Source organism: Pelecanus crispus, chromosome 1, assembly GCF_030463565.1.
Source record: "Pelecanus crispus isolate bPelCri1 chromosome 1, bPelCri1.pri, whole genome shotgun sequence".
NCBI classification, from domain to species: Eukaryota; Metazoa; Chordata; class Aves; order Pelecaniformes; family Pelecanidae; genus Pelecanus; species Pelecanus crispus.
In genome coordinates, this window is record NC_134643.1 from 62,857,817 (window position 1) to 62,885,046 (window position 27,230).

General features: G+C 36.6%; 1 protein-coding gene across 2 annotated transcripts in view; it reads left to right on the plus strand.

Moving 5' to 3' along the window:
• The window catches only part of SLC41A2 (solute carrier family 41 member 2), a 47,997-nt gene extending 21,864 nt beyond the window's left edge, over positions 1 to 26,133 (plus strand). The window contains exons 6-11 of one of the 2 annotated variants that reach the window (XM_075716775.1): positions 4 to 151; positions 718 to 797; positions 9,360 to 9,410; positions 15,151 to 15,282; positions 16,259 to 16,407; positions 25,948 to 26,133. In XM_075716775.1, the coding sequence (XP_075572890.1) occupies positions 4 to 151; positions 718 to 797; positions 9,360 to 9,410; positions 15,151 to 15,282; positions 16,259 to 16,407; positions 25,948 to 26,133 (746 nt within the window). The remainder of the gene's footprint in view (positions 1 to 3; positions 152 to 717; positions 798 to 9,359; positions 9,411 to 15,150; positions 15,283 to 16,258; positions 16,408 to 25,947) is intronic. The other variant, XM_009483048.2, reaches the window with a different exon arrangement.
• Positions 26,134 to 27,230: the final 1,097 nt, after the last annotated feature.

Sequence of the window (27,230 nt, forward strand, 5' to 3'; positions counted from 1 at the left end):
TAGAGACATATTACTATGTATCTCCTTTGGTTGGTGCCTTTTTTTTGGCTCTAACTCCGATGGGGATTGTCATAGCTGCCAAACACCCAGCTACCAGAACTGTTCTCCATTCAGGATGGGAGCCTGTTATAACTGCCATGGTTATAAGCAGGTAAGTCTCTTTGTCTTGCTCCATCTTGATAGCCACCCTGTGTCTCTATAGATCTTATTTAACACCTGATTGTACTTAAAAGAAACATTTAAGGAGCCTCTAGAATGTAGAGTGTGAATAAACTTTAATCTTCCCAAAACAAGGAAGTTCCAAAGTTAAGTCACAGGTAGGAATGAGTGGGGGAGGCAGCAGTAGCCTGTGGCAATGACTGAGCAGAAGTGTGCCGTATCAAAAGAAGGAAGTAGTGAGCTATTCATCTCCTGCAGTTTCCAGTCAAGATTGCACACAGATCTAAGAGATTATTTAGTCAAATGAAAACCATAAATCTTAAAAATGGAGTGATTGGCTGAAATTCTATGGTCTTTGTTACACAATAAGTCAATTTTAATATATAAATAGACTATAGCAATGTTAGTCTGTAGCTGAGAATGAGGTAATGGCGGGCAGGGGAAGATGAATTGAGAAGAAAATTGTGGCTTGAAGATGTTCTAAGGCAGATTGCTACAAAAGTTTTGAAACTAATGTAACTGCTTGCCTTATTCTAAATATTGGACTTTGTTTTTCAGTATTGGTGGCCTTATTCTGGACACAACTGTATCTGATCCTAACTTAGTTGGAATTGTTGTTTATACCCCAGTAATTAATGGTAAGACTCCGACAGGATTATGTGCTACTATATATCAATTGATATACCTTGGTTTGAGAAAAGTCTATTACAGTAAATTTCTGTTGTGCTAATTAGTATCTGGTATATTAATTTCAAGTGTTGATTTTGATGTCAACAGTTGTTTATTTGAACACCTAAGGAATGCTTCCCGATCTTATTTACTACAATTAAAACATGATAGAGAATGTGAGAAGTAGGAACCTAAAGTATGCATTGAGAAACTGAAAGTGTAAATATTGCAGTAGTATATTCAAATATTAAATGATCAAATATTATATTGAAATGGTTATGGCTGAGGCAAATGTAGATAAAATTTCATTTCAAAGGATTTTCTTATGAACATCCAAGGACAAATTTTCAAAACAGTAATTTACTATTTACATGTAATGTACATAGATAGAAGAAGTAACAGGGATGCTACAGGCAAATAAATAGATTTCTCAAGGAAAAATGGGTGTTGTTTCACATGTTTGGTATGCACTTTCCAGGTGTGTAAGAATGTATTTGTGAAAATTTGCTCCTTAAGTGTTCTGTCTCTGAGCGATAACAATAAGGCAAATTTCATAAGAATAGTTAATATCTTATTAGACTGATGCAGTTTGAAAATGCTCTTTTTTTTTTCCTACAGTATCACAGGGTTGATACATATTTATGTTGCAATAATTATAATCACCAGATCTGTTCCCACTGTATTGCTGTCTAGCTGTTCTTTTCTTCTTTTATTCTCATTTTATATCTCCATTTGATTTCTTACATTATTTTGCACTTTTATGTATTGTTGATTTTTAAACCCTTTCTCCAATTACCAAGATGATTCTGACTTCTAATTTTTGGCTTACAAAGTGCTTTTGACTTAACTTGGTGTCGTGGTTTAGTCCCAGCCAGCAACTAAGCACCACACAGCTGCTCGCTCACTCCCCCTACCCCGATGGGATGGGGGAGAGAATTGGAGGAGTAAGAGTGAGAAACACTCCTGGGTTGAGATAAGAACAGTTTAATAATTGAAATAAAGTAAAATAGTAATGATAATATTAACACTATAACAACAACAACAATAACAATATACAAAGCAAGTGATGCACAATGCAGTTGCTCACCACCTGCCAAACGATACCCAGACAGTTCCCGAGCAGCAATCGCTACTCCCTGGCCAACTCCCCCCAGTTTATATACTGAGCATGACATCACATGGTATGGAATAGTCCTTTGGTCAGTTTGGATCAATGATTCTGGCTGTGCCCCTCCCAGTTTCTTGTGCACCTGGCAGAGCATGGGAAGCTGCAAAGCCCTTGAGTAGCATAAGCAGTACTTAGCAACAACTAAACCATCAGTGTGTTATCAACATTCTTCTCCTACTAAATCCAAAACACAGCACTATACCAGCTACTAGGAAGAAAATTAACTCTATCCCAGCCAAAACCAGGACACTTGGCCTTTGCAGATTCCATATGGGTATATTCTCTTCTGTTTTCTAAGCTATCAATTAAATGAATTACGACCACTTATTTTCCACTTTGATATTAAAATGTTAATATGGACACTGAATTTTAGTTCTGAACCACATTGCCCTAGTATAATTAATTTTACAGAGGTTGCTAATGGAAATGTAGCGTGGGATAGCACCAAAACATTTTGATAAGCTTTACTACAGTTAGTAGAGAGTTAGTATATCTATTGCTGTGACCATTAGGCAAGCTGTTCAGTTAGAGGAGGAAATTGTAATGTTTTGACAGAAGCATGTTCCTTGCAAATTCATGTTAGCTCTTGTTTTACAGCTTTCATATCTTCTAGATGCTTATAAATTGTCTTTTTAATAATTTGTTCTAATACTTATGCAGGAGTATAAATTTCACTGATATACAGATTCCCTGGATCATCCCTTTAGGCCCTTTTTAAGAATATTTTTTCTGTTTTCACCATTGCAGCCCTCTGGTATTCTCTAACCTCCAAGATAATCAGTTTGCAAAAATGATCACTGATAATTCATGGATGGTTCATCTAGCTCTCTAAGGATGCACTAAATTTAACTTACCCTCAGGCCCTAATACATCTCAGTTTGTGATCAGGTATCACCATTTTTATGAAGATAGTAGACAAAAGGAACTGACTATTTCAATCTTCCGTACATCATGTTGCTTATTCTTCTTTCCTATTAAGGTCCTATATTTCCTTTCTTCTGACTTTTAATATGAAGCATGTCTGTGTTGCCACTTGTGTTCCTTGCTAACTTTAAATTAATTTTTACACTTCACCTTTTATGCTTTCTTGCCTGTGCCTTGCCTTTATATTAATTTGAAATTGCAAGTACTTGCATCTACCTTTTGTGTGTTTTCATTTTGATTTCCAGATACCTAAAGAGCAGGGCAGACATGTTGATCTTCGACTTTTTTCTGCTTTACATCTGTGACTTTTCTTATAATAGTCCTTTTTGGTAACCTCCTGGATTTACTTCCTAAGAGAAGAGGGTTGTTTTTTCTTTTTAGGCAGGTGTACCTAAACCGGTACTCTTACCAGTGGTCCTCCTTTCCTAGATGACATCCCTTGATTACACGAGCCAACAACTGTCTGGTGATTGTTTCTTATTGTTTCCCTGTAGACTTCTATTTCTGCTCCAGTACAGTAGCAGAATATTTCTGGATTTTCTCTATAGACTCACTTATTCTCTATGGACTCATTCTAGACTTGCTACCTACAATGGGTACAGGTCGCATGGATACATGCCTTTCTCAAGGTCTCATGCTCCTACCAGATGTTGCAATGATGATGGTCTTTTACCCTGTAGCAGTTATGGACTGCTCTTGTAAGTGGTACTATGCATCCTATTCAAGGTCATTTTCTTTTACAGAAATTGGCTGTGAAACCTGGATTGCCTGCATGTTTACATTTTACCTTTTTAACATTTTTAGCTAATGATTAGACTTAAGTAAATAATTTTAATTGCTAAGAACGACAGCTTACTATAAACATGCCTCTACTGAAAAGGGTAAATGTAGCACTTCGGTTCTTATTTTCTTTCATAAGTTTATCAACAGAATTAAAGCAACATACATACATTCTTTTAACTATCTTTAGAGAAAAAGAACTAGCCAAAAGCTATACGTAGCCCTGGATGATTAGCTGACAGGTCAAGATCCTTGAAAAATTAGGCAGGTGGAAGAGAGGGAAAGCTGGGGCTATTGGAGCAGGCAGGGAGAAAAAGAGTCCTTCAAGAAGGCAGGGCCAGCAAGAGGCATGCTTGTAGCTGTGGCAGTCCCACAGTGGTCCTGTGGTGATGATTCCTGTGATGATTGTACCACCCGCATTCAAAATGTTGCTTTTTTGTAAGGAGTTTTTTATTTCTAGACTGTTCTTAGCCTTTGTCATCTGCCCCCTGGACTACCATGCAATGCCTGAGAATGTTATTTTCCAAGCCACACCAGGTGCCTTACTCCCTTGTTCATCTGGATTTTTCATGCTTAGTTCCTTCTTTTCTTGTTATGCGTAAAGCGGTCTTTTCCCAGCTCTCGAAGTTTAAACTTCTTGAGTGACTGGTAATGGACCATCAGCAAGTTGTTTATAGTCCTGTGTCTGTATTTTCAGGACCTTTGCTATTATCCCACACTTAAACTCTACATTGTAAGAAGAGAAACGTCATACCAAGCTCCATTTTGGAGCTCATAACAAGCTCACAACAAGCCCAATAGGCCAAGACTAGAGTCTTGCAACAGTAGCATATGGTAAAGTTAGCCTAAGGCTCATGGCCTGTTGCTACCAATAGCGATAATGCTTTTGCAGTGCCCCTGGGCAACAACAGACGCACTAAGGAATTCTAGTTTTCCCTCATCCACAAAAGAGCAGAGGAGGGTAATGTGTAAGTGTTATATGTGCACGTGTGCTAACCCCCTCAACCCTCAGAATTCTAAGGATAGAGACATTTCTGTTGGAAAATAAAGAGAAAATATGTTCTGTGTAGAGGATGCAGAGTGGGCCTGTTTTACAGTACACCTCCTGGAAAAGGAAATTGTAAGTAGGTGATTTTTTTGGTTGCTGTTAGATTAGCCTCTCCTGGGTTTCATAATTCTACTGGCACCTTTTGATATTGCTGGTCAGTATAGTGTAGTAAACTGGAGGTTAGGAAATCTTTCAGGTTAAAAAAGCACATCTGTTGACACTCATTTACTGACATAAAAGGTGTGCTAGACCACTTAACAGATGTTTTTTTCAGTATTACTGTTGCAGAAAACTTCCTCTACCACTGCTTTCCTGGCCTTGGAATTCTCATTGTAAGCCCAAGTAGCAAAAGGAGCTGAGGGTTTTCCCCTCAAAATGCTTTTCAGATGTCTTTTCCTTTCTCTTACCTTAAAGTTTGTTGCTCCTATGACACAGAAAACCTGAAAGAAACCAGGGAAACCTGAAAGAAATATTGTAGCCTATTGGGATTGTGTCCAGCCAAAATTTGGGGACAGTGTAAATTTGTCCAGGATTTCAAGCTGTCACTGTTTTTTTCAATGCTGGTTGCCATAATCTCAAAACAGTATGCACTGCAGAGCTGTCAGGTGTTAGGCTTCCTGTGTGCACCATTAAGTAGCTTACAGTCTGGTCCTGTCTAGATGGTTTGCGTATTCTTAGATGTGAGACAAGTTACTTTCATCACATATGTTACAGCATGGAGCCATAAATCTTTTGGTTGAAGAAATATTGGTCTGGAATTTGAGCAACATTAAAGGTTCCTACCCCTATTAACAATAATTGTAAATATTTGCCAAGAATATTAAAATAGTTCTTAAGCAGATAGGCATTTATAGCCAGCTTTACTACTGGTGGCCAGAACTATTTCACAACTGCGTTTCCATTTTTGCCGGTAAACACATTTCATGAGATGAATAATTATTTTTAATTCTGTGGTTGGTTGCATTAAATTGTAACTCTGCTTTTTAAAAATAAATAAATTGGTTTGTGGTTTCAGCCATTGTGGTACTTACAAACTACTTGAGATTTAGCTGTCTGCGTTTGATGTACTGAAGTTCTGAATAAAATAACTAAGCCCAAGCATGGCTGTGCTTCAGCCTAGATACTCAAGTTGATCTTTATGTTTTCTAATGGATGAGATGGTTAAAATTTGCAAATCCCCTTACAGCATCACAGCATGTTGAATTTGGCTCAGGAATTGCAATTTGCAAGTAGCCAAGTTCCTTTTGTGCAGAAAAAAAGATAATGCCTTAAACAATTATATGCTTCTGAATATGCAGCAGAAATAAACTAAGGTACAGTTACCAGACAGAGCCATTTTCCTTTCCATTTGTGTTGTATGCTTAGACAAAATATTGTGAGATATCTTCTAAGTATTTGCATTTCAGGAGTTACTTCATAATAACCAACATGTTGGTAGACCCTTACCCCATTTTTATGCATTTTGTAGAATGGAGTTTCTGCAAATTAATTCTGAAAACACCTTAAAATCAGAAATGCTTTGCAGGCCTTGTGTAGAAAAACTTGCCTTTGCAGATGCTTTGAAGCAATACTCTTTAAGGGTAACACAAACCTGTTGTAACATTTCTTACTCTTTGGCTGTGCAAATTGTAAGATTATTTGATATCTGGAGGGAATAAATGTAGACCAAGGAATATGAGAAATCTGTATCAGAAAATTTAACAGAAAACTTACTGAATATCTGTTGTCTGGAAGTTAAGCTTACGTAATATATTCCCCAAACCGTACCTTTTTTATCTATTCGTAGGATAAATTGAATGACAGACTTTCAGATTTTTCAGAGAGCTTTTGCTGTAAATTGTTTTCTTTGCAGAATATGGAAAGAAAATACCCAGAAACCATTCCTGCTCAAACAATAAAGTTATTTTTTAATAACTTTATATATTTTAATATCTTCTAGCATAGTTGTACTCTCAGCTTTCACACAACAGAGAAGATAGAAGATGCTTTGATTAGAAGATAACCATTGGACAGCTAAAATTTGCCTCTGTAATTTACAAGGGAAAACATTAATGTACCTGTAGGGTAGTAGAGCAATTTGGCTGGGCAGCAAATTAATTTTTCTGCATCCTGAATTGGAAAGAATGTGATAGTCTCAGAAGGCACCTATACTGTATGAGAACTTTATAATTCAGTCTTTATTTTGAAAAGCATGAAAAAGGAGGAGGGTTTTGGATATTTACTTCTGATGCATTATTGGGTGATAGTTTTACTACTTTTTAGTTGCTAACCTGTACATGTAAATCTGCATGTTCTATGCTATTATAGATGTGTGTTCTTTCTTTTAAGTCTTACTTGTAATTTTTTTAGAAGATTTCAGTAATCATTAGTTTTCACAACATAATTCTATCCAGAATATTTTCATTTTTTGACAAGGAATGATTTTTTATTAGGCATAGGAAAGAAATTATTTATAAGCCAAATCAAACATAAAAAGTAATAGTTTGCATGTATAATGTTGTCTCAAAGACTTCTCTTTAAAAACATCCATATAGGAAAAGCTAATAATTTCCAACTGTTTTTCCCAAAACATTTTTAAGTATTAAAAGAAATGCTACAAAGTAAAAGGGAAGATAGAAGAAATATGGATTAAAAAAACAACACAAAAAGGTAGTTAGTTAAGCTAGGCTTCTAATCGAAGTATTTCACTGGTATAAAACATGATTTTTTTAAGTTAGTGGTAGAGAGGGCAAAAATTGATCTTGAATTTTCTGAAAGATAATCCAATTATTAAAAAATTTAGAGCTTTTGGTCACTATTGTAACTGAGATTCTTTTCCTTCTTTTTAATTTCATTTTTATAATACAAATGACATCCAAAAGTAAGTTGTTGTTGAACTCCAAAAAGGCTAATTGGCAAAACTGACTATTTTGAACTATGGATTGTGCTCAGGAGTGCACAGAAGTGAGAATCTTCTTGCTTTCCTTCTCTTGATAGATTTACAAGAAAAATCCATTTGGGAATGGTCGGCCTAATTCTCCCCTTATGTGGATATTAATTGATTTTAGTCCCATTGCACAAGCTGTATTGTAGGTACTTGGGAACAACATGGTATTCTGTGGCTGATTAATCTCTCTCCATAGACCTGGATTTCTAAAAATCTTTAATCTCAATGAATTGGTATGTATATGTTTTGCCCATTCTTACACAATTATTTGTGTGCCCCATCATGCAGCTGTTCTTTTTAGTCTCGTGAACAGTTATGGCACTGATCATTAAAGCTGAGTATGTAGGCTTTATCTTATGCTCTCAGTACTTTCATAGGAGGCAGTTTTGTGCAGGAACCCTTCTTCATTTATACATATTTAAGAAAAAGAAAAAAAAGGAAGAATGAGATGGGGACCTCCAGGAAAGGAGGTGATTTATAAATAAGGTAGTTGAATACTGCTTTGGAAAATAGCTCTTGCCTATTGTACAGTTCTCCCCTGGTGCTCAACAAGTACATTAAACCAGATTTTTTACTGATTAGTAATAACTTAATTCTTCTCTTTTTCTGGAATCCCTGATTAGAGATTCTGGATCTGAGCTGCAGAAATGCTAAACATTTCTTGGTACAAAGGAAATCATTGAGCAACCTGCTTTAAATACATAAACATTTTGGGAGAAAAACACTGAAATATTTTACATTGGGTATCCAAAACTGAAAAATGCTCTTTGCAGATAGTACAAAAATATCACTTCACAGGTATGTTTTAAAAATAAATACATTAACGTTTGTAAAATATTCCGATTTATAGTGACAAGCAGCACTGAAAAGCAGAAAGAAAACTGTAAGTCTTATTCAGTTCAAGCTTTGAATAGTGGATATTAAATAAGACTATCAGGCATTCATTATATGCTAAGAATAAAGCAAAATATCAAAGTTGTGTTTATTTAGGCAATACTTTGTGGCATTGAATTAGAGGTCTGAGAGGAAGAATAGTAGTCATATTATTCGACTGCATCATAATTTATACCAGTTCTACCCATGGAGCATTTACAGATAGGTTACTATACAACCTGGAGGGCTGCATTTACTGTGAACTTTGGCTTTGGAACACCTTGATTCTGGCCTTCTGCAGATAAACCCTGAGCAAGGGGCTCCCAACAGTGTCTGAAAGACGGTGAGCTACCTTGGCAAATCACAGGAAGACAAGTACCTTGTCTGCTCAAGATTCAAAATTTAGAGTCCTTATCTAAGGTTAGATGGATACATCTGTTCTCCAAAAGCAATAAGCAAGTAGTGCTTGCTCAGTTCATTTGAAACATAGCTGAAATAGAATTGAGAGAAGAGGAGCTGAAATAGAATTAGGAGGAAAAGGTGGCTTTATTTACATTTTTATAAAATCACAGAAGCATTTAGGTTGGAAGGGACCTTTTGAGATCTAGTCCAAGCCCCTGCTTGAACAGGGTCCACTAGAGCATGTTGTCCAGTAGGGTTTTGAATATCTCCATAGATGGAGACTCCACAATCTCCTTGGGTAACCTGTTCCAGTGTTTGACCACCCTCACTGTAAAAAAAGTGGGGTTTTTTTGTGTTCAGCTGGAATATCTTGTGTTTCAATTTTTTCTCACTGCCTCTTGTCCTCTCAGTGGGTACTACTGAGAAGAGCCTGGCTCCCTTGTCTTCATCCCTCACCTCAGGTATTTGTACACATTAATAAGATCCTCCTGAGCCTTCTCTTCTCCAGGCTGAACAGTCACAGCTCTCAACTTCTCCTCATGTAAGTCCATTTCTTGTACTGGGGAGCTCAGAAATGGACATGGTACTCCAGATGTGGCCTCACCAGTGCAGAGTACAGAGGAAGCATCACCTCTCTTGGCCTGCTGGTGATGCTTTTCCTAATGCAGCCCAGGATGCTGTTGACCTTTGCTGTGAAGGTGGATTGCTGTGTCATGGTCAGCTGCTTGTCCTCCAGGACCCCCATGTCCTTCTCTGCAAAGCTGATTTCCAGATGGTCAACTCCCAGCCTGTACTGGTGCACAAGGTTATTCCTACCCAGATGCAGGACTTGTCGTTTCCTTTTGTTGAAATTAATGAGATTCCTCTCGACCCAATTCTCCAGCCTGTCCAGTTCCCTCTGAATGGCAGTACAGCCCTCTGGTTTATCAGCGACTCCCCCCAGTTTTCCCTGGAAAATGTTACCCTGTTTATCAAAACATGCAGTGGAAGATCTGAGGAAAAAAACAGCCCGCTGTGTTGCCTAGAGCATTGGATGGTCTCACACCAGTCTCATCAGCAACACCCATCCAGCTTCCCTTAACTTCTGGTTTTTTACCTGTAATGAGGGTTATGAAACACAGATTTGCTTTGAAATGTTATTTAAGATGCATTGACGTAAAGTACTTTTAATGTGGTTTTCTGAATAGCATGGTTACTTCTATAATTAGAAAAAAGTCCTTTTTCCAGATAATGATTAATAGAATCACACCCTTAGGCCTATTCGCAAATACATGACATGGTTTTGGCTCTACTTTGAATACGGTTTCTGTGCTTGTTAGACAAAAAAGAACTGTGATAACAATTTTCAGAAGTATTTATTCTTGCTTAGCCCTTAACTGGCTCAATAAAATGATGAGGTTTTCAATTTTCTTTTAATGTTATAAGTCAGCATGACATCCTTCACACTTCAGCAAACAACATCTCTTCTGCTTATTGACAAAGTAGCACTCTCATATTGAAGTTAAATGCATCTGCTGTTCTGAGAGGAATGCAGTAACAGTTGTAGGATTTTACTTTTGAAGGAAATTACTTTCCTCTGTGTTGTAGTTCTCATGAGAACGGAAAGAAGCTAACAAAGTTAGTCTTTATTATAAAGTATTTGCTATGATGACTGCAATACTGTTTTCCAGGACAAAAAATTCTGACTTAAATGTTCACGGAAACAGTCCTCATATATGTCTATCAAGATTTTCATAATATGAGCAGCTACTGAGCTACATGACCATTTATGCATTCAGAAGATGCTGAGAAGCTATCAATTTTGTGTATTGACATCTTGTCAACCTACGTGGTTTATCCATTTTCTGCATTCTTGTAGGGATCTGTTTAATCTGATACTGCTGAGATAACTTCACATGCACAGTAACTGGTGTTACAAAACAAACTGCATGTCTCTGTACATATTGAAATGGTTCATTCAATGCAAGCACAGCTTTATAATAGTCATTCTATGACCAGCAGAATAATGAAACCTGATTCCCTGCTGATTTGTATCCTGAGTTTTTAGAGCACCAGATAGCCCTTTCAACCCCCAGTGTTCCCTATGGCCTCGTGTCCCTGCAATACCTGCTGCTCACAACATTTTCTCCATTCTCCCTCTGCTTTCCATGACATCATTGTTCCTCTTCTGTGTCACTGGTTGAAATTGGCCCAAAGGTTAAAAAATAGTTAGAAGGAAGAACTGGCAGATGGGTGGACAGAACTAAAAGACATCATGAGTGCTGCTGTCTATCACCATACATTGTCAGCTGGTTGAGACTGAGCAGGATATATGGATTCTAGCAGCTTTTTACACTTCAGTACACCTGCCTATCTTCTGTGAGTTTAAAAATATCCGTATACCACTGATACGAGATTATTGAGACTCAGACCAAATGAAATTTAAAATAATGGTTTTTAACATGTGAATATTGACTTTCTAGTTAGCTAAAATAGATTGTGTATGTTCAACTTAGCTGTAGTTAAAATAGAAAAGAGACTGTTACACCTCTTGAAATCACGCTCCACACTGGCTGTTTTGGTTAGCATGTCAGCTTCCTTTGCAGAGCTATTGCCTTGTTTTTACCAGCATCCTATGGCTGGCCAATTTCTTTTAGAATCACTCTTACTACCTCTCATTCATTTTTCTTGTTATCTACATGCACAATAGGGCTTGGGGCATACTTTCTCTAAATGGTGGTTATGAAAGTAGAAAGATTTTTGATTAATAGCTATCCCTCAAAGGATTGACAACCAATCTCATACCTTCTTTCATAGACTTGTCTATGTCTCTGTTGTCCAGACAGTTTTTTTATTGCCATTTCAAATGGGCAAATTTCCATTTTCCTTAATTTATTTCTCTCACTCAGTTTCCTTTGTTATTAGTTAGGGAAAGAGGTCCAGATCATCTATCATATTTCTGATTGTCTGAATTTGTTGAAGCAGATAATTATCAGTCACAAGAGGAAATTGCATGCATTCTAGGAAATACTTGAAATCTGGTTTTTTGTGCCAACATGGTTTATGGTTGCATTGCTACAAACCTCAAGGCATACCTTGAAAAACAGCCCTATTTACTTCTATCTTTTATTTGTTCTCATAGTACTGTAATAGATAGGGATAGTGAGAGAAGTCTTTACTAATTTTTTCTTTTAATATTGTTTTGAATATATCAGTTATTGCAGTTGTTAGCTGTCTTGTAATTACCCAGATTGCTTTTATCCCCTCTTTTTTAAGCAGAAACTGTTTCATATTTCTAGTCATATGGCACCATCCCCAGCTTTGTTGCTTTATTAAGAAGCAGTTTTACATAACAGCTTTTTTGTAATTCAGTCACAGAAATTATCTGATCCCCATCCAAATGTAGTGCATTGATCCTTAATTTTATTTCTGCCTCCCTTTCCATACCTTATTCTCATTAGTCATAAGTCTCAAATTTATTGTTCTCAATCAAAAGACAGACTTTGGACACTACTTAGATTTTTTTTTTTTTTAATCTGTTTGAACCCCTTTTGCAGCTTATATAAATCCCTTATTTTACTTCTCTTTCTGTAGTTTGCCTGAAAAAAAAGCTACTGTTATTTTAATTTTCTTTGCAAAGACTGACTCAACATTTTGGTAGTTAATATTTCTGTCCCTATACTATATCCCTAATAGATATATATATTTTTCTCCTTTCTGCCACCTCCATGATTTTTTCTAATACCTCATTTCCTGATTTGTATCTGAAGCTTTTTGCTTAGAAGTCCTACTTCCTTGTTAGGTTGTGCCACTAATTGTCCTTAAGCAGTGGTAAGGCAGGAAATCTTCCTTCAGTTCTCAGTATTAGATCTTTGTCTTAACCATTCCATACTCACCAAAAGAATTTGGCAAATAGAATCTTCTGATGACCACAGATATTTGTTCTGCAACCAAAGCAAGCCCTAAACATCAGATAAACAAATCAGTTAAACTACAGTTAAAAAGGACTTTCTCCTTCCTCAGTGGGGAACAAAATCTGCATTACTTCTGCCTGATCATATCTTCTCAGAGCAGCCCATTGCTATGTAAAACACCTGGGGGAAAAAAAAAAGTATATGCTTGATATGCAAGTAGACAACTCTAGAGTATAATAGCAATAGGAAAATTTTGTGCTAGTGCCACTCTGCATTCTGTAATGTAGATATAACAAGCTGGTTTAGTTTTCTTATTATGCAAGTAAAACTTCATAGAACATAGAACACCCTATGTTGGAAGGGACCTCGAAAGATCATCTGGTCCAACCTTTTGTGGGAACGGGAGCCTAGATGAGATTATCTAGCACCCTGTCCAGTCACATCTTGAAAACCTCCAGTGAAGGGGATTCCACCACATCCCTAGGGTGGTTGTTCCAGTGAATGATTGTTCTCACTATAAAAAATTTCTTTCTTATATTGAGATGAAACCTGTTCCAGTGCAACCTGTACCCATTGCCCCTTGTCCTCTCCATGTGGGTCCTTGTGAAAAGAAAGCCTCCATCCTTTTTGTAGCTGCCCTTTAAATACTGGAAAACTGTGATGAGGTCTCCCCTGAGCCTTCTCTTCTCCAGCAAGAAAAGACCTAGCTCCTTCAGTCTTTCCTTATAGGGCAGGTTCTCCAGCCCTTTGATCATCTTCATGGCCCTCCTTTCGACCTTCTTCAGTCTGTCCACATCTTCCTTGAATTGTGGGGACCAGAACTGGACACAGTACTCCAGGTGCAGCCTGACAAGCACTGAGTAGAATGGGATGATCATGTCTCTATCTCTGCAAGTAGAGATGGATGCAGCCCAGGATCCAATTTGCCTTTGTTGCTGCAGCAGCACACTGCTGACTCATGTTCATCTCATCCACCAGGACCCCCAGGTCCCTTTCAGCAAGGCTGTTCTCCAGCCACACAGATCCTAGCTTGTACTGGGCTTTTTTGGTTATGTTGTCCCAGGTGCAGGACTTTGCACTTGTCTTTGTTAAACTTCATACTGTTCTTGCTAGCCCTCTCTTCCAGCCTGTCCAGGTCTCTCCGTAAGATGGCTCTCCCTTCCAATGTGTCCACCTCACCACCAAGTTTAGTGTCATCAGCAAACTTGGTGAGGGTACTTTCAATCCCATCATCCAGGTAATTTTTGAAGATGTTGAACAGTGTGGGGCCCAGTATCAATCCCTGGGGGATCCCACTTGTGACAGCCTGCCAGTCCAAGTAAAAACCATTGATTACCACCCTCTGAGTGCAAGCTGTTAGCCAATTTCCTACTCATTTCACAAACTGCCCATCCAGTCTATAACTTGACAGTTTGTCTAGGAGGAAGCTGGGGGAAACTGTCAAATGCTTTGCTGAAGATGGGTGTGACATTTGCTCTCTTCCAGTCATCAGGGATATCCCCTGTTCTCCATGACGTTTCAAAGATTATAGACAGTAGCCTTGTAACAATGCCAGCCACTTCTCTTCGCATCATAGGGTGGATTGTTTCATAGAAATCTTTTTTCTAATGGGAAGTATATCAACAGTTGTCACAGAGAAGGCAGAATCTCCATCACTACCATTCTTTTAAAAATCAGTTATTCAGATGCTTGTCTTGTCCTTTCAACCTGAATTATGAATGGCAGAAGATTGTAGTTAATCCTGCTTTGTGGCAAAGGGGAATGGATAGATTAGCTCTTGAAGTCTTTTCCAGCCCTATGATTCTGTGTATGAAATCTGCACTTATGCTTGTGGTAGTGAATGCATCTGCTTTGCATTACTTAGACTTGCCAACAATACTGACCTAGGAAGGTAATCCAGCAGTGGCACAATTATGTAGTAGTTCTATTGTTCCAAGAGGGGTTTCCAAAGAAGAGGGAGCAATAAAAGGGAGCTTCACCTGTGAGAAAGCATCAGACTGAACCTTTTGGAGGAATCTTTTGCACTTATCATGAATTAAAACTAATCTCCAAATATCCAAATTTTCAATATGGATATTCCAAATATCCAGTGGTACACCAAATTATAGCCCAAGTTTTTTGACTTATTGTAGTGCTTGGTGTTAGCCTGTCTATAACTAATACACATTCTAAAGATGTTTCTCTTTTTGACTTTTGTATGTAGGAGACTTTGCTAAACATAGAGGAATTTGGTAAATTTGCAAAAATATTGCCTACTAGAGGAAAAAAATAGTTGAAAATTTACCACTTGTTCCCTTTTGTATTTCAGGTATTGGTGGTAATCTAGTAGCTATTCAAGCTAGCAGAATTTCTACCTACCTCCATTTGCATAGCATTCCTGGAGAACTGCCAGAAGAAGCCAAGGGTTGCTATTATCCATGCAGAACCTATTATGGTGCAGGTACGTATTAGCCAGTTAATTGTTAAAACTACTGTCTCATGTCTCTTCTTTTTCCCCCTGTATACCAGACTGGACCCCCAGTGAGAAACAGCAACAAACTGAACTTGTATGCAATTCAAAGGCAGCAGAGGCTCGGCAGTTTCCTTTGCCTGCAGCTGTTTGCCTATGGGAATCACAAGCAACTCCCTGCAGGAGGCAATGCATAGAGGGGAACACAGAGGAAGGTGTAACCCTGGCAAGGGTCAAGGATAGGGACTGATGAGGCAGAACACTGATGATACCCACTCAGAAGGATTTCAACCTTCATCTTTCCTTAACTTGTTTACCCACTCCTAACCTTTGTCATTTTCCTCCAGAAGTTCAAACCAATCTCCTGTTAGGACCAAACTTTATATCTAACATTACTATTAACCCAAGTCCCTGCTTTCCATTTCCCATGTGCCATTTTCTTTCTAGATTCGGGCTTCACAGCTTCTTCCTCCCCTGTATTGCCCCCTTTCCTAATAATGTAGTAACTGTGGTGAAATGTGATGTGTCAACAGCATGTATTACACTTTCATATTTATGAAATTAATTGGAACAGATGAGAAAATGGTAAATGTGGGATTACTTTTAGAAATATAAGGTACTTTTGAGGATGTCTTGAATATGGTGTCCAAAACGTCCTCTTTCCTAGGAAGGCTTTAGGAGGTCCCTGCAGCTCCAAAAAAGTAGACAGTATTACATGAGTACAGAATGAAAGCAGACAGTTTGCACCCTCTTCTGGAAGGGCCCTGCTTAACTTTTCTGGCAGACACAGGGGGGGCTTTTTTTCCCCCTGTGAAAATCCTCAAGGAGTCTTAGCAGAAAATAATGCCTGCTGTTCCACAATCGTCAATGCTGTGGAATTCCAAACCTCATTTTTATATTAAAATTAATAAAAATCTGATAGAGTAATTGAAGAGCTTAACTGAATTTTGGCTTTTTTTAATTGTAGGAGTAAATAACAAATCAGCCCAAGTTCTGCTTCTTTTGGTGATTCCTGGACACCTGATTTTCTTGTACACTATCCACTTCATGAAAAGCGGCCACACTTCCTTAACTCCTATCTTTATAGCAGTATATTTGTTTGCAGCTCTGCTACAGGTAAGAACAAGTACAACTTGAAAATGCTTGTATAAAATCAAGTTCTTGAAGAAAATAATGTTTTATCTGATTTCTGAAATCTCATGAATAGTACAAGAAGGTATGGGTTAATACAGGCTTTCAGCATGGTTTTGAAGTATCTGAATTTGAATTATCTCCACATGTATACAGCTTACACAGGTGTATCTGCATTGTGAGTGCTTTTCAGAAGACACTTGACTGCATTATTTCCCAGTCATGCATCTTGTGCTTTCTCTTTCACATGCTTCTTGGAACTGTTGCATCTAAAACCCCCATCATTTTAATCAGCTAGAAGGGAGATGGAGAGAAGGAAAACTAGCATTTATGAATAATGAATACATCAAGGAAAACTCTGAAAGATATCTCCTGAAGTGGTTCACATTACTGTTTTAGTTAACATAGTCAAAAATGCAGTAGATAAGAATGTTATGGCTTGCTTGGTGCATTCTTAATATTTATTGAAGTTGAAATTAGTCTGACAGCAATCACTGTACAAGGAATTCTAATTGCATCAATTCTCAAACATTGTTACATTATTTTGGCTGGTCTTTCTTAGTGGCCTGTTCACACCCATCAAGGGCAGTTCTTGAAAGATGCCTTTTGAAATAGCAATGTCTTAAGGTGAAGTGATTTCACTTAGAGAAATCAGTAATACAAAATGAAACGTTTTTATTAAATCCACAGCCAATTTTTAGCTAAAACTTGGCTGAACTAACTATAATGTTTCCTTGTACCTTAAAACCAAAGGTTGACTGTTCATGTAACACAATAAAAATACAGTTGAAATGTCCATAAGTTAAATATCCATACTGCTTCTAAAAATGTGACCAATTTAGTTTTAAAATACAAACATTATCATCAATCAATCCTTAATAAAAATTGTAATTTTTAAGGTTCTGAATTGTCTTTCTGTGTTTATCACACTGCTATTTCAATAAAAGTTTTCAATATCAAAAACTGTTACTATTTTAATTTCATATGAGTATTCTGTACTTTTTTGGTAGAATATAACTGGTAACGTTCCAACCTTTGCCAGTGAGAATGTCATACGAAAAGTTATAAATTACTTTTCATTTTCCTCTTACATAATATTCTTAGTTTCCAGCCTTATCACTTGTTTTATAATGTGTTTTCCTGAGGAAATGATGCTATTCCTTCACTCTGTCTTTTCTGTCTGTCTGGCTATCCTTTCTGATAACTTTTGAATCCTTTGGCCCATTTCAGTCAAGTTTTTCTAAGTCTCAGCTCTCTCAGTGATACTAAGTTCCTATAAGCTTAACAAAAACAGGTTGGGGAAAGAGTCCGTGTTAATGCCTTTGCTGAAGGTAAGACTGCAGTGTGATTTCAGCCATTATTAGACTTCAGAGATTTCACATGGGAATCAATCTGAATTCGTAAATCCAAACAGTCCATGAAATCCATACGGTCTTCCTGCTCACAGATCTGCAGTCATACTATGTTTAGGGATACAAACCTTTTCTTCAGCAGCAAAGGACAGGGTAAGATGTAAGAAATGCAGAAGTTCAGCTGAGAACCAAGTTAAGGCATTAGGGCAGGACTTTCAGATCACACAGTAATTCAGACCCAGTATCAGCACATATACATGTGTAAAGTTGATTTTTATAAATTCAAGGTCTGATTAGAGTATTCAGTTTTGCAGTCGCGCATCTCCATTGCAGTCCATAAGACCACACCTGATTTTCTTGATTTTTCACCTATAAAGCAGACATATAGCTTTTTTTCTTTTTTTCCCCTTTTATAGATTATTTTTTTCCTCTTTATCTTCTGTCTTTAGCCATAACAGGCAGTTTGGGATGTATTTACTTTGAAACTGAGTAACAGTATTGCACACTATAACTTCTCATGGGTCTTGACAGATTTACAATATGGAACCCTGCGTTTTTTAACACCTTCTGAAATATGTAATAGATTCTTTTCCCCATTTTATTTATTCTGGCATTTTTCTAGTTAGCGATTATTGTAGTTTTGTGTACCTCTAATTAGAGCAGATTTAAAATTTTCAGAGAGATGATTCTTGCTTTAACCCTTAAATTGTGAACCTATTTTATTTACCGGTCAGTCTGAAGCACTTCCCTACTGCAGTTGTGTGCTTTTAAGTTTCTCCTTTCTCAAGGAAAACACTGAAATATTTGTACTCATTCCTCTTCCCTTTTTTCAGTGACATCATCTGTGCACCTGCATATAGTAAAGAACAGTTTTCAAGCTGCCATTTCTTTTGGCATAAGCCAACATCTACTGATCTCACTTTTCCAGAATTCTTTTATATTTTTGTCGTCCCAATGATGGCTTTTCCAGTTCTGCTGTAAAACTGAAAAACCTCACAGCCAATTATTGTCATTTAAATTACCAACAAAACAAATCCAAGGACAGTCTTTTGAGCAGTGAGGGATCTACATTCTAGGCCTTTTTTATAATATATTGGACTTTGCATTTATTTTCACTTTCCATGGAAGGCAATGAAAATGGAAGCATGAAAATGGATGTCAAAAATGGCCTGTGTTTAAGTAGGTTTGATATCACTAGTTTGCCCTTTCCAATTCCTTACGTATATTGAGCTGAGGGGCAGAAAGGGTAGCTGAATAATGATTATGGCCATATACCACCTATTCACATTTTTTCCACTATGTTAAAAAATTAATGCTAAATTAAAAAACAACAGCAATAAAGTGAATTTTCTATCTTTAGAATTCAAGTGACTATTGTAAGAGGTTAAATTATTTAATGACAATATTTTACAGTTGACTGAAATAGATTGTTAATTAACTTCAAGATCTGTTTATTATCTCTGATTGTCCAGCTCTGTGTTTGTTTAAAATGGAGAAGAAGGGGTTAGGGAAATGACAAAAGTAGAACTGGAATGTTATAGTAAGCTGAAAAAAATAAAGGAAATGTTAACACAAAAACTTTAGTTATGACTTTTATATTTCTGTCTTCCTCTGTCAGTTTATGCTATTCCATATTATCTCTACAGTAAATTTGTAACATACATATGAATTCTATCTGGCATTTTAACCAGACTTTTTCAGATTGCCTGTAAACTTCAATATTCTTCTTCCCAAAGTGATAAAATGGAATTCATTTGCATTGCAAGCTCTATATGCTATTACTGAAGTTCCAATCAGATAGTTAATTTCATTTTCATCTAGTTCAGGGTACTTCACATAATGCAGTGTACAGTATCTGAGCAAGCCAATGTGCATTAATGAAAACTAGTATATTGATTTTAAATGTGTTTTGGATTTGGTGACTGGCCTCTATTTAAGAGGAATAGTCTTTTCTTGAAAATTTTAGAAAAACAAGTCACACACAAGCACGTACTAGCATGCTACATGCAGTTACATTCTGGCATTTGATCAGCAAAGAATATATTAATTGAAAAACAGCCCTCCTCTTATAGCTGACAAAGGCACGAGTATTTTTTAACTGTATGAGGCTATGCACTGAACAAAGTTTCATCCTCTGTCTCGTCAACCTGCAGTAGAATGCGGGCAGCACCGGAATTGCCAAGCCATCAGTCCTGGCACGGGGCTCTGAGCATTCAAAAGCAGCCTCTGTTCTTCATGTTCTCACTGAGCCAGTAAAATGCCCTCTAAGGAATTTTCACACCTCCTAACCAAATCTGAGCATACAGTTACATTAAAGACTCAGGGAATAAACAAACAATAGGAGATTCCCAGAGCTATTACCAAGCAACTAAGTAATTCCAAAATGCAGTCCTCCTTATCCAATGAAGGTCAGCTGTGTACTGCTTGTGAAGTAACTTTTGCAGTGCTTCAGGGCTGTTTGGGACAATAAATAGAAAACTAAGAATTCAGCAGTGCTCGTAATGACTTCCTGCTCACATCAAAAACGTCTTGGATTTCTCACTAGCGTGAGGATTCTAATGATGGTATGGGCCTCTTCAATGTGGAAAAATAGCTCATGGGGTATACTGTACATCATAGAGAAATAAGGAAGGTGGCGTTCATAGAGAAAATAAAAAAGCGTTTTTTTAAAAAGCATTTAAAGCATTTTAAATACTGCTTTTTCTAATAGGAAATGTTACTTCCAAAATGTAGAGCATGTAACTGCTAAAGAGACTACATGATTCAAGGAAATATGGAAACTAAGGTCCAAACCTGGAGAGTTCTGCATGTTCAGTGCTTTTTCATTGCAGCATGAGGGGCAGACTTACCAGATTCATTGGTATCTGAATGTGGGTATCACCCACTCTTTCACGTCCAGGCACATTGCTCTCTGTGGTAGAAGCCTGGCTCCTATCAAGTCATTAGCAGGGATATATAATTTTTGCCTCCAGAAGGCTTTGCTCGCAGTGCTTATATATGCTTATTATGTAGGATGACATACTGAGTTGTGCTACGGCTAGTGCAGGTTGAGCATACCTGAACACTTAATGGTCTGGGCTGCACTCCTCATTCAGACAGCTGACAAACAGCTTGAAATTAGGGCTGTCTTGGTCAAACCAGGGTGTCTGGCAAAGCTACAACGACATCAAGACGACAGTGTGAGGAATTTGGATTTAAACTGTGGAATAAATAAAAGTTCCTTCCCACAAGATGACATCAATATAATCAAACTGATTTAGAAGCAACTTCAGTTAAAACGGTATCCTCTTTTTCACTCAGATGAGGTTTTAGTCTTACATAAATTTATGTTACGCTGTCTGGGTACTTGTATACCATAGCATAGCTAATGCCACTTAGCTACAACACAAACAAACAACAGCAAGAAAGAACTTGCTGTTCAGTGGTTTCTTTGCAGCCAGACAGTAAAGGAAATATCTGTATGTTTGGAGGAAATAGTGACTTGTTTCCCTTGGACATGATACACACCAGATATGCTACCTGAGAAGACAGTGGAGAAAAATTTGTTTTGAAAAATATATGTAGGCCCTACTCTGAGAGTTCACTGACTACAGAATTCTGGCTGTAGACAATGGAAATTCAGCAAGTAAGTTCAGGGTAGATCTGTTACGAGTGCTTTACAGTTACTACTTAGTTTCACATGAAGACATCAAAAGCCGTTTAAAATCTGAGAAATGTAATATATAATTTAAAAATTAACTTAATGAAGGGTCAAAACCACTAGAAGGCCTAAACCATAAATCTGGTGAGAATGATGTCAGAGTCAGGACGTGGAGTTTTTAGAGATCCTTAATTGGGGTTTTTCACTCATAATTAAAAAAAAATAAACTTACCTTTGAATTTCATGGATTTACTTATGCTGTAATTACCAGATCTTGTCCTGGTTACATTATAAGTGACTTTTGAGTCAATATAAGTCTGAGAGTAAAGCAGAATTAAAAAACATTTGAAAAGAGGTTACCACAGCTTATTTGCATCTGTGTTTCCTGTCTAAAGTAACAGAATGAAACTATTTTGTAACGCACCTTCACATGGAACCGATTTAAGGTGAATCAGCGGTACTAGTAACATGCAGCATATCCTGTCCATCTAAGGCATGCTAAATAAACTGCTAAAAGGTCTTGGTGCTACATAATAAACTTATAGTAGAATTTTGATAATGCCTGTGTGAAAAAACATATGCAAATATATAACCTAGACTTTCTCTTTCCAGTTTGGTGTTGGGATTCACTAATCACAGTAACTAATGTATAAACTAATAAAAATATGAAAAATTCAAATCTGCTTTAGAAATATTATGCATTTGAATGTTATACTTTTTAACACTGTGAATTTGACATGCATTCCCCAGTGAAATATGGTCATCCCAGATGAAAGAAACAATAAAAATATTATAGCATCCTGCAATGTATCAATTAGGCTATAGGAAGCTTAGACAGTATTAAGACTGTTTGGAGGGAGTTATGTATTTTTTTGAATAAAGTTTCACTTTTTCCATCTCAGAAGTCATGAGAAATTAATTACTTGAGAAAATGCAGACAGCTTTTAGGGTCCTTACTACATGCAAAAGACCAAAAATAACTTTTCTTTAGCTAAATTTGTTACTTGTATCTAAAGAATGAAAGTAAATTGTGCCCAATAACAAAGGAAAAAAATGCTTTGCAGTGTATAATGTTCCCATTTCTAGTCTTGCAATCACAAGATTTGAACTTTAAATAGTGAGGCTCACTCTTATTTAAGCATTCATATTCAATTTCAGTTTCAATCTGATATTCAGAATTTGAATCAGAAAGTTCAATATCGAGACTTGCTCTCTATTTCTGTCTGTTGTACAAAATGGTATGTGCACTTGTACTCCATATTTTCAAATTTTTCATCATTAGGGTTTGATAAAGACTTCACTCTTGGCCTTTCCCTCCTTTGCTCCTCCCTCCCTCTCATTCTTATTGCTATATTCTGCTGCTTCTGTCTTCTGAGGACCTTTTTGACAATGTCACTTTGACAATAAGTATTTTTACAAATACACATTTATAAATAGAAAATATCAGTCATTATTGGGATACTTATTTCATATTTTGTTAGTCTAAAACTGATGATGTCTTTAGTTTCATTTTCCTCAATTTTGATTGTAATTTTTCCCAGAAGAGTAATAACTTAGCATGATCTTCCTTTTAAAATATCAAAAGATTTGGAATGTTGCCTGCATTTTTGCAGTCCTTGTTCTGGCCTTTTTTTTCTTGATCAGTGACTATAGACTATACAGTCTCCCTTTTCTTAGATAGATCTTTTTCTGTATATAGATATTTAGTTATTTTTTACCTTTCTTAAACCTCAGGGTTATTTAATTCTTCAGTCTGGAAGAACTCCTAGGGCTCTGTTTCATAATTCTACTACTACTCAGCTCTTTTTTGCAAAAAACACTTCATTGTTCTCTTCCTCTGTATATTAAATAATTTAAAAATACTAGCTCACTTCTTGAACAGTTCTGCATATATTTACAAGCTTTTCTTATCACTTTTCTACAGCATTCCATGCTAAACAGATAATTTTTGTGCTATCTTATTAGGCTTTTCTGTAATGTTGATCCTTCTATTTTTTCCCTCAAAAACAGCTGGTTTTCAATTTGAAGTAAGAAGGCTTTCTTCTTCATAGCACAAATGCAGAGTAGAAGTACACAGTATTTGTACTGCTATGCCATCTGCGTGATTTTGCTGAAATAAGTATAGGTCACTGATAAATCCCAGAAAATGTGAAGTGTTATGCCACTTGAAGTAACAAGTTTTGTAATGTCTTTTGTATGATTTTTCTCTTCTTTTTACCTCTGACAGATCTTTGTGACTGACTTCTCACTTTAAATTCAAGGACTGTCTTACTTTCAAAAATCAGCAAACTCATAGGAGGGCTTTTGGTTTTTGGTTTTTTTGGTTTTTTCCCAAAAATAAGCGTTGATTGATGACTTTGATCACCCCCTTGTAACATTGATAAGAAGTAAAATATCATTAAAGATTTGTCACATTGATCTTGCAACACCAACTGCTGTGGCCAAACAAGTAACCATTTCCAAAGACTGAGCCATATAATTCTTAAATGTTAGTGAGTTTCTAGCCATGAGATGCATGATGATAGCATTATTCCTTCACCAAAATACAGGCTGGTGAACTGCAATCTCATTCTGCAAGCAGTATGTCCCAACTGCCACCACATACTATCATAAGCATCAGTTAATATAATATACTATAACTTTGTTCCTATTACTTAGAGGACCCAGGGTTGGTATAATTTGTGTTGTGTACCTGTAAGTTAATATGAGCAGGTTCACAAAACTTAATTTCCAAACTACCTATTTTTCACAATGATCTAAGTCAGTTATTTTAGGGTGGAAAATATATAGACAAATTAAAGGTTTTCATGTCATGGTTTTTAAAAGCCAAAGGTGCATACTGTCATTTCAATTGAACTGTGTATGCTATGTCTAATTGGTTGTGTCCTATAAATGCATTATAAATTATTCTTGGAACGAATGCTCTGATCTTCTAATAGAACATACATAACTATTGTTGATGTGGGGCGCTACAGAGTCTTCTGTGTACATGCTGTAGGAGATGTTAATGTACAGTATCTTTTATAAACAGGCCTCTTTTTGTCTCTGTTAGAAGAAGGAGCTGACTCAAAGAATCTGAGAGTCTTCCAAAGAAAACATCTGTTTTAAATATATTTGTTTGGATTCCAGTCAGCACACCTAGGACTTGCATAATTAGCTTAGACTACACAGTTCCCTTTTCAGGAGATATGTTTATATAAATAAGCCATGCATTTTTCATTAAGCAAATACTCCTCCCTTTCTTTTTTTTTGTTTCCAATTAGAAATTCCAGCTTGTATTTTAACATATACTTTTGCAAAGCAAAGATTAATTGAGAGACTTTTTCAACACAATTTTTATATGACATTCATTTTACTGTATTTTGTATTGTGAAGTGTCTTGCAATCATCAGTATTTCAGTAAATGAGTGCATACATTTATAAAGATGCTTTTGATATCACTAATTGATCATTTACTAAATAAAATGTGGATTTTCTATCTTTTACTACTTTTGGTACTGCATATTCCTTTAAATGTACATAGGAGACTTCTAAAAAACTAATTATGGTAGTAACTGTCTTAAGTTTACCCTTCCTAAGGATCTGATTAACTAAAAAGACATAAAATACAGTGTTTATTTCATCTTAAGCAGCTCCTTAGAAGAGACGAGAAGAAATGGAAGCTCAGGTAGTGGTCCTTTCTCCATTCATCTCATGCCATGCCACAACACATGATTCCACTGAACCAGCATCTCTTATCATACAGCTGTGCAACATTAAAAGAATTCTCTTCTAAAACTGAATTAATGATTATGCATACCTTTGGTATTAAGATCAAACCTCTCGAATGTTCAGACATTCACAGTTGGGAATGAAATATTTTACTTTGGGACAAATTCAGCCTGGAGTGACAATTTCATAATATATATTGCAGGTGTGCCTTATTAGAGAAGGGCTGAAGATGGTATTTCATGCATAAAAGTAGCTTCTAGGCCATTTTTTGCAGTTCATACAATCCAGATGAAACTGTTCTTAATCTGACCCGGTATTCTTTAGATCATGTCTGATTGCAGCACAGTTCTAGACCTGTGGAAACAAGGGTCACGCCTGTGTTGAGTGTTTTCATCTGGGGCAACATCAGTCGGTTCTGAATGATCTCGAATCCCCACTTAGGCTCTCACTGTACAGAATGATGTCTTGTGTGAGTAGTGCAGTCACACGTTTGGTTGGAGTTTTTGCTTTTTCTTGCCATTTTCAGAAGTCCTCAAGCATAGTTTGGGTGAAGAATGCTGTCAATGAGTCAATGTGTTCCTTCTACCTGTGCATGTGATTGACTGAGTGAAGTTGGCTAAGTGTCCCTGTCTCTAGTTGTGGGGAGGTTTAGTCTGAAACTAATTCATATTAATTGTTTATTAACAATTTATTGTTTATTAACAAAAGCAGTTGTATACAATAGTGCTAAGTACTAAGGATACAATAATGTTGACTGTTGACTTCATTTCAATATAACTTAAGTGATAGTAATACAGATTTTGGTTGTTTGATGTTCCGTAGGTGTTTACTCTGTTATGGATTGCTGACTGGATGGTACATCACTTCTGGAAAAAAGGAAAAGATCCTGACAGTTTTTCTATTCCTTATCTTACTGCACTGGGAGATCTGCTTGGAACTGCCTTATTAGCTATAGGTTTTCATTTTCTGTGGCTCATAGGTGACAGAGATGGCGATGTGGGAGACTAATTATTCCAATGGATGCAATGACTTTTCCTGGAATATTGACAAGACTGATCATTCCACTTGAAGGTCCTCAAAGTAATTGTTCCAGCTGGTATAAGTAAATCAAGTTGACACAGATATAAAACAGCCTTAATGATTTTAGTTTGGTTTGTTTTTTAAAAAATAGGATGGAACTAGGAGGATACTTGAGACCTCTACTCTGAAAACAGGTGGATTGCTGCTAGTTGAAGACATCTGAGTAGACACAATGAAGGGTAGATCAATCCTTTATCAAGTTTTAAATTTTTAGAAGATCTAGTCTTTTAAAAGAACAGCTCCTTATCTGTATTGTGAACGAGAACAATCTCTAATTGCTCATTCAGTGGTGACAAAGAAGAGGGTAAGACTCAATCAGTGGCTTGCCTTGTCTTTCTGTCCAGGAACAAAGTGGGTATGTATTTTCATCCTACCACATAAGTGGTTAGTAGACCTCAGATGAATTCAGTTTCATAGACATTACCTGATTAATTGATGATATGTTCTTATCTTGCAATTTCAGTGGTGTAGCTCTCTGACCATTGCAGACTTGATATCAATAATAACTGTTATGGTGATTTGAACCCTGATTGTATAAACATTTTGTCACAAGTTTTATTTTATATATACTAATATGACCATCAGCATTTATAAAATTAGACACTTGAAAAGTGTCTGCAGGACTCACCCCTTTTTCTTTGTGCTAAAAAGAGCAACCTAATTATTTTGCTGTTGTGATTTATTAGAACAAGAGTTTAGTAAAGACAAATAATGTGACACTGACCTGATCAATTATTATGGATGAATGATTAAAACTCCTTGTGTTGGAAAGTGTATTTGCATTTAGCAACTGAAAAGGTGTTTAACTAACTGATATTTAATGGTGGTGTGATGGCCAGTATCCTGATTTTAATGAAGTATTTAGAGGTGTTGATTCAAATGTAAATACTGATCCCTGATTAAAACTTGGGGTATAAAAGATTATGTTTCCTTTTTAGGCACTTAGGAAGTTACATAAACTTCTAAAATTTCTGCTTTCAGACTGTGGAAGTAATATGGTCAATAAGGAAAATGACTGCTTCTGA